Raw genomic sequence first — 10,000 nt, 5'->3', positions numbered from 1 at the left:
GTATATATATGTATGTAGATATGTACGGATATATATACGTATATATGTATATATATGTACGTAGATATGTACGTATATATGTATATATATGTACGTAGATATGTACGTACATATGTATGTATATATGTATATATATGTACGTAGATATGTACGTATATATATGTATATATGTATATATATGTACGTAGATATGTTCGTATATATATATGTATATATGTATATATATGTACATAGATATGTACGTAGATATGTACGTATATATATATGTATATATGTATATATACGTATATATATATGTATATATGTATATATATGTACATAGATATGTACGTATATATATACATATATATGTATATATATTTACGTAGATATGTATGTATGTATATATATATATATATGTATATATGTATATATACGTATATATATATGTATATATGTATATATATGTACATAGATATGTACGTATATATATACGTATATATGTATATATATGTACGTAGATATGTATGTATGTATATATATATATGTACGTATATATGTATTTATATATGCATGTATATATGTACATATGTATGTATATATATGTACGTATATATGTATGTATATATGCATGTATAAATGTACTTATGTATGTATATATATGTAAGTAGATATGAACCTATATATATATAGGTATATATGTATATATATGTACGTAGATATGTGCGTATGTATGTATATATATGTACTTAGATATGTACGTATATATATATACGTATATATGTATATTTATGTACGTAGATATGTACGTATATATATACGTATATATGTATATATGTGTACGTAGATATGTACATATATATGTACATATATATGTACGTATATATGTACGTATATATGTATGCATATATGTACGCATATATGTATGTATATATGTACGTATATATGTACGTATATATGTAGGTATATATGTACGTATATATGTAGGTATATATGTACGTATATATGTACGTATATATGTACGTATATATGTACGTATATATGTACGTATATATGTACGTATATATGTACGTATATATGTACGTATATATGTACGTATATATGTACGTATATATGTACGTATATATGTACGTATATATGTATATATATGTAAATAGATATGTACGTATATATACGTATATATGTACATATATGTACGTAGATATGTACGTATATATATACGTATATATATACGTATATATATACGTATATATATACGTATATATGTATATATATGTACATAGATATGTACGTATATATATTGTATATATGTACGTATATATGTACGTATATATGTACATATATATGTACGTATATATGTACGTATATATGTACGTATATATGTATGTATATATGCACGTATATATGTACGTATATATGTATATATATGTACGTATATATGTACATAGATATGTACGTATATATATACGTATATATGTATATATATATATACGTAGATATGTACATATATATGTACATAGATATGTACGTATATATATACGTATATATGTATATATATGTACGTAGATCTGTACGTATATATATACGTATATATGTATATATATATATACGTATATATGTACGTATATATACGCATATATGTATATATATGTACGTAGATATGTACGTATATATGTACTTAGATAAGTACATATATGTATACGTATATATGTATATATATATGTACGTAGATATGTACATATATATATACAATATATGTATATATATATGTATGTAGATATGTACGTATATATATACGTATATATGTATATATATGTACGTAGATATGTACGCATATATATACGCATATATGTATATATATGTACATAGATATGTACTTATATATATACGTATATATGTATATATATGTACGTAGATATGTATGTGGATATGTACGTAGATATGTACGTAGATATGTACGTATATATATACATATATATGTATATATATGTATGTATATATATATGTATATATGTATATATATGTACGTAGATATGTACGTATATATATACGTATATATGTATATATATGTACATAGATATGTACGTATATATATACGTATATATGTATATATATGTACGTAGATATGTATGTATGTATATATATATGTACGTATATATGTATGTATATATGCATGTATATATGTACATATGTATGCATATATATGTACATATATATGTATTTATATATGCATGTATATATGTACTTATGTATGTATATATATGTAAGTAGATATGAACGTATATATATATATATATGTATATATATATATATATATATATATATATATATATATATATATATATATATATATATATGTATATATGTATATATATGTACGTAGATATGTGCGTATGTATGTATATATATGTACTTAGATATGTACGTATATATATACGTATATATGTATATTTATGTACGTAGATATGTACGTATATATACGTAGATATGTAGGTATATATATACGTATATATGTATATATATATATATATATATATATATATATATATATATATATATATACGTATATATGTATATATATGAACGTAGATATATGCTTATGTATGTATATATATGTACGTAGATATGTATGTATATATATACATATATATGTATATTTATTACGTAGATATGTACGTATATATACATATATATGTATATATATGTACGTAGATATGTACATATGTATGTATATATATATGTACATATATATGTATGTATATATGCATGTATATATGTACGTATGTATGTATATATATGTACGTATATATGCATATATATGTACGTATATATATGTGTATATATGTATGTATATATGCATGTATATATGTACATATGTATGTATATATATGTACGTATATATGTATGTATATATGCATGTATATATGTATATATGTATGTATATATATGTACGTATATATGTATGTATATATGCATTTATATATGTACGTATGTATGTATATATATGTACGTATATATGTATGTGTATATGCATGAATATATGTACTTATGTATGTATATATATGTATGTATATATGTATGTATATATGCACATATATATGTACGTATATATGTACGTATATATGTACGTATATATATACGTATATATGTATATATATGTACGTATAGATGTATATATATGTACGTATAGATGTATATATATGTACGTATATATGCATGTATATATGTATTTATATATGCATGTATATATGTATGTATATATATACGTATATATGTATGTATATATCCATGTATATATGTACGTATATATGTATATATATGTACGTATATATGTATTTATATATCCATGTATATATGCATGTATATATGTACGTATATATGCATGTATATATGTATTTATATATGCATGTATATATGTATGTATATATATACGTATATATGTATGTATATATCCATGTATATATGTACGTATATATGTATATATATGTACGTATATATGTATTTATATATCCATGTATATATGCATGTATATATGTACGTATATATGTATATATATATATGTACGTATATATGTATGTATATATGTATGTATATATCTATATCTATATGTACGTATATATGTATGTATATATGTATGTATATATGCATGTATATATGCATATATATAAGTACGTATATATGTACGTATATATGAATGTATATATGCATGTATATATGTATATATATGTATGTTTATATGTATATATATGTATGTATGTATATATATGTATATATATGTATATATATGTATGTATATATTTATATATATGTATATATATGTACGTATATATATATATATATATATATATATATATATATATATATATATATATATATATATATATATATATATATATATATATATATATATATATATGTACGTACATATATGTGCATATGTATATATGTATATATATGTATGTATATATATATATATGTTTATATATATGTATATATATGTATATATACATGTTTATATATATGTATATATATGTATATATATGTATATATATGTATATATATGTATGTATGTATGTATTTATATGTATGCATATATATGTATGTATGTATATATATGTATGTATGTATATATGTTTGTATGTATATATATGTATATATAGATGTATATATGTGTATATATGTATGTATATATGTATGTATATATGTTTGTATGTATATATATGTATATATAGATGTATATATGTGTATATATGTATGTATATGTATGTATATATGTATGTATATATGTATGTACATATGTATGTATATATATATATAAATACATATATATATATATATATATATATATATATATATATATATATATATATATATATATATATATATATATATATATATATATATATATATATATGTGTGTGTGTGTGTATGTGTGTGTGTGTATATATTTATGTATATATGTAGAAAGTCATGTATAACTTTGTTGTGTTCAGCTGAGTTAAGAGTAGTGTTTTTTCGTTGTATAGTGAATGATGCTAAATATGTCAAATAGTATGATGAAAATATACATGAATGAAGGAGTCTTGATTTAAGATGGGTATAGATATCTTATGCACTCTTATCATGGCAGTAATTTCTATCGGTAAATGGGAAATTTAATATTTTGAAATATGCGGCAAAATCATGTAAGTGCATGAATCCACCTCGTAATAAAATCAGAGCTCCTTAAATATTTGATAGCGTATTAGACTCCTTTTTACATATGATTTCATCAGTTACAATTTATCAAAGAAGACATAATATTGTAAATTATTTTTGTGTTAATGAGACAGGAGAGAGAACAATGACGCCAGCTGGGAACATAGTTTTTAGGTTGAGCTGATCAAGGGGAGGAGCGTTGCGAGACGAAGCGAACCAGAGCTTCGCTTGTCATCTGGGTGTTCAGGTAATGTTGTGTTGACCTATGAATTATTGCTAGCTCTGGGAGTAAATACTATGAATTATAACATCTCGAGTAATTAAAAGTATGTCATATGATGGTAGGAAGAGTAGGAGTTGTGTTTAAAGATTATCTAACGAGAGCTTCGCTTGTCATCTGGGTGTTCAGGTTCCTTGCTGGCGCCGTCGAGCTCTCCCTGTCCACCATTACATGTTCCCTTGTCATTGGATAGGATTTTAGTTAGGGAATGACGGTTTTATTATTTGATTTACGGAAATGTTTCATGAGGATGAAGTGTGCCTGTGGTAAGACCTGTGTAGGCAGCAGCGGGAAAGTGTAACCCAAGTTATCAGTGAACAAATAGTGTTTGTGTGTACAAGCCGGAGAGAAAACCGGTTGGAGGGGAGACTGAACAACCGGGTTGTAATGTTGAAGTATTAGATAGAAATTCTTAGTGTTATTGTAACGTGTTTCGGACGGAAATAGCAATGCTGCGATTGTTGATTAAATTTTGAAATGTGTATAAAGAGATTAAGGGAAAGAGTGAAATTTGAATTATTGGTTGTGGGAAAAGGTGGATAAATAATTAGATTATAACATTTTGGCAAAGTAAAAGTTAATAGTAATATTCAAGGGAGGAATATTATGCCTTATTGATCCATGCTTATTCTTAATAAATCTGGTTGTTGTTAATATATAATGAGGATTTATATAGCCTGATCTTTTAAAGTAATTACATGATTAATGCCAGAAGGACCTGCCATTGCTTCCGAAGTGAGCTTAAATCCAGTGTCTGTTGACCCAAAGCATGCCAGCTATCTAACATATCAATTACCTTAAGGAGTGAAAAGGTAAAGTTAACCATTATCCCATAGCCTTAGACTATGAAAATGGTTGCTGGTGGCGGTCTCCCGAAGAAGGTGGAAACAAGGTAACAAATTCCTGGCTGGAATGTATAAAGAAAATCTGATGGACCTTCAGTAAGAATATTCATACTACTAGAGGTTGTATTCAAAGGGTTATGTTAACAGATTTATGGAGTGTAATTATAAGTCAAACAATTACCTCCGAATTATATATGTATGTATATATATGTATGTACATATGTGAGTATATATGTATATATGTATATATATGTATGTGTATATGTATATATATGTATGTATATCTGTATATATATGTATGTATATATGTATATATATGTATGTATATATGTATATATATGTATGTATATATGTATATATATGTATGTATATATGTATACATATGTATGTATATATGTATATATATGTATATATGTATGTATATAAGTATATATGTATGTATATAAGTATATATATGAATGTATATATGTATATATATGTATGTATATATGTATGCATATACGTACATACATGTAAGAATATATGTATATAAGTATATATATGTATGTATATATGTGTATATATATGTATGAATATGTATATATATGTATGAATATGTATATATATGTATGAATATATGTATATATATGTATGAATATATGTATATATATGTATGAATATTTGTATATATATGTATATATGGATGTATATAAGTATATATGTATATATATAGGTATATATGTATATATATGTATGAATATATGTATATATATGTATATATATAAAGGTATGTATAAATATATGTATATATATGTGTGTATATATATGAATATGTATATATATAGGTATACATGTATATATATGTATGTATATACGCATATATGTATATATACGTATATATGTATATATACGTATATATGTATATATACGTATATATGTATATATACATATATGTATGTATTCATATATTTATGTATATGTATTTATGTATATATATGTATTTATATATGTATATATGTGCATATGCATATATGTATGTATATATGTATACATGTGTATTTATATATATACATATGTACATAGTCATATATATATATGTATGTATATATGTTTATATATATTTATATATGTATATTTATGTATGTATATATGTATATATGTATATATATGTCTATATGTATATATGTATTCATATGTATATATGTATTCATATGTATATATGTATATATGTATGTATATATGTCTATGTATGTATATATGTTATATATGTATATATATGTATGTATATATGTATATATGTATGTATATATGTATATGTAGGTATATATGTATATATGTATATACATGTATGTATATATGTATATATATGTATGTATATATGTATATACATGTATGTATATATGTATATATATGTATGTATATATGTATATACATGTAGGTATATATGTATATATGTATGTATATATGTATATGTAGGTATATATGTATATATGTATATACATGTATGTATATATATGTATGTATATATGTATATACATGTATGTATATATGTATATATATGTATGTATATATGTATATATATGTATGTATATATGTATATATATGTATGTATATATATATGTATGTATATATATATGTATGTATATATGTATATATATATGCATATATATGTATGTATATATATGTATATATGTATATATGTATATATATGTATATATGTATATATAGATATTTATGTATAGATATGTATATATGTATTCACATATATGTAGGTACATATGTATATATATGTATATATGTATGTATATATATGTATGTATATGTATATATATGTATATGTGTATGTATATGTATATATATATATGTATATATGTATGTATATGTATATATGTATATGTATTTATATATATATGTATATTTATGTATGTATATATATGTATATTTATGTATGTATATGTATATATGTATATGTATTTATATATGTATGTATATGTGTATATATATGTATATATATGTATGTATGTGTATATGTATATATGTATACACATGTAGGCATATATGTGTATTTACGTATTTATATATGTATATGTATTTATAAATTCATATGTATTTATATATGTATATGTATGTATATATGTATATGTATGCATATATGTATATATATATGTAGGTATATATATATAGGTATATATATATGAAGGTATATATAAATATATATATGTATGAATATATGTATATATATAACTGTATGTATATATGTATATATGTATATGTATGTATATATGTATATGTATGTATATATGTAGATGTATGTATATATGTAGATGTATGTATATATGTAGATGTATGTATATATGTAGAAGTATGTATATATGTATATTTATATATATGTATATGTATATATATACATGTATATGTATATATATATGTATATGTATGTATATATGTATATATATGTATAAATGTATATGTATGTATAAATGTATATGTATGTATATATGTATATGTATGTATATATGTATATATATGTATAAATGTATATGTATGTATATATGTATATGTATGTATATAGGTATATGTATGTATATATGTATATGTACATATATAGGCATATGTATGTACATATGTATATATATGTATATGTATATATATAAATGTATATATGTATGTATATATGTATGTATATGTATGTATATATGTATGTATATATGTATGTATATGTATGTATATGTATGTATATATATGTATATATATTATATATATGTATATATATTATATATATGTATATATATATGTGCATGTGTATAGGTACATGTATGTATATATGTATATGCATGCATATAGGTATATGTATGTATATAGATATATCTATGTATATATGTATATGTATGTATATAGGTATATGTATGTACATATGTATATGCATGTATATATGTATATGTATGTTTATAGGTATATGTATGTACATATGTATATGTATGTATATATGTATATTTAGGAATATATGTATATGTATGTATATATGTATGTATATGTATGTATATATGTATGTATATGTATGTATATATGTATGTATATGTATGTATATATGTATGTATACATGTATGTATACATGTATGTATATGTATGTATATATGTATGTATATGTATGTATACATGTATGTATATGTATGTATGTATGTATGTATGTATATGTATGTTAATATTTATGTGTGTATGTATATATGTATGTATATGTATGTATATATGTATGTATATGTATGTATATATGTATATATGTATGTATATATGTATGTATATGTATATATACATGTATGTATACATGTATGTATATGTATGTATATATGTATGTATATGTATGTATATATGTATGTATATGTATGTATATGTATGTATGTATGTATGTATATGTATGTTAATATTTATGTATGTGTATGTATATATGTATGTATATGTATGTTAATATTTATGTATGTGTATGTATATATGTATGTATATATGTATTTATGTATGTATGTATGTATGTATATGTATGTATATATGTATGTATATGTATGTATATATGTATGTATATGTATGTATATGTATGTATATATGTATATGTATGTATTTTTATGTATATATGTATATGTATGTATATATGTATATGTATGTATATATGTATATGTATGTATATATGTATATGTATGTATATATGTATATGTATGTATATATGTATATGTATGTATATATGTATATGTATGTATATATGTACATGTATGTATATATGTATATGTATGTATATATGTATATGTATGTATATATGTATATGTATGTATATATGTATATGTATGTATATATGTATATGTATGTATATATGTATATGTATGTATATATGTATATGTATGTATATATGTATATGTATGTATATATGTATATGTATGTATATATGTATATGTATGTATATATGTATATGTATGTATATATGTATATGTATGTATATATGTATATGTATGTATATATGTATATGTATGTATATATGTATATGTATGTATATATGTATATGTATGTATATATGTATATGTATGTATATATGTATATGTATGTATATATATATGTATGTATATATGTATATGTATGTATATATGTATATGTATGTATATATGTATATGTATGTATATATGTATATGTATGTATATATGTATATGTATTTATATGTATATATATTTATGTATGTATA

The 10,000-nt window shown here is 20.8% G+C and overlaps 1 protein-coding gene across 3 annotated transcripts in view; it reads left to right on the top strand.

Annotated features, from left to right (window-relative positions):
• The window catches only part of LOC138860433 (gastrula zinc finger protein XlCGF57.1-like), a 19,849-nt gene that overhangs the window by 3,817 nt on the left and 6,032 nt on the right, over window positions 1-10,000 (top strand). Inside the window, exon 2 of one of the 3 annotated variants that reach the window (XM_070117965.1) lies at window positions 4,812-4,924. The exons of 1 other annotated variant lie outside the window; for it this stretch is intronic. Coding sequence is in view for 1 of the 2 variants with exons in the window: in XM_070117963.1 (XP_069974064.1) it covers window positions 5,013-5,086 (74 nt within the window). In the remaining variant the exon portion in view is untranslated. Of the gene's footprint in view, window positions 1-4,811; window positions 4,925-4,983; window positions 5,087-10,000 lie in introns of those variants that run through there. One more of the 3 variants, XM_070117963.1, reaches the window with a different exon arrangement.

This window comes from Penaeus vannamei, chromosome 41 (genome assembly GCF_042767895.1).
Source record: "Penaeus vannamei isolate JL-2024 chromosome 41, ASM4276789v1, whole genome shotgun sequence".
Taxonomy (NCBI): Eukaryota; Metazoa; Arthropoda; class Malacostraca; order Decapoda; family Penaeidae; genus Penaeus; species Penaeus vannamei.
This window is presented reverse-complemented; position numbering and strand designations above follow the sequence as displayed.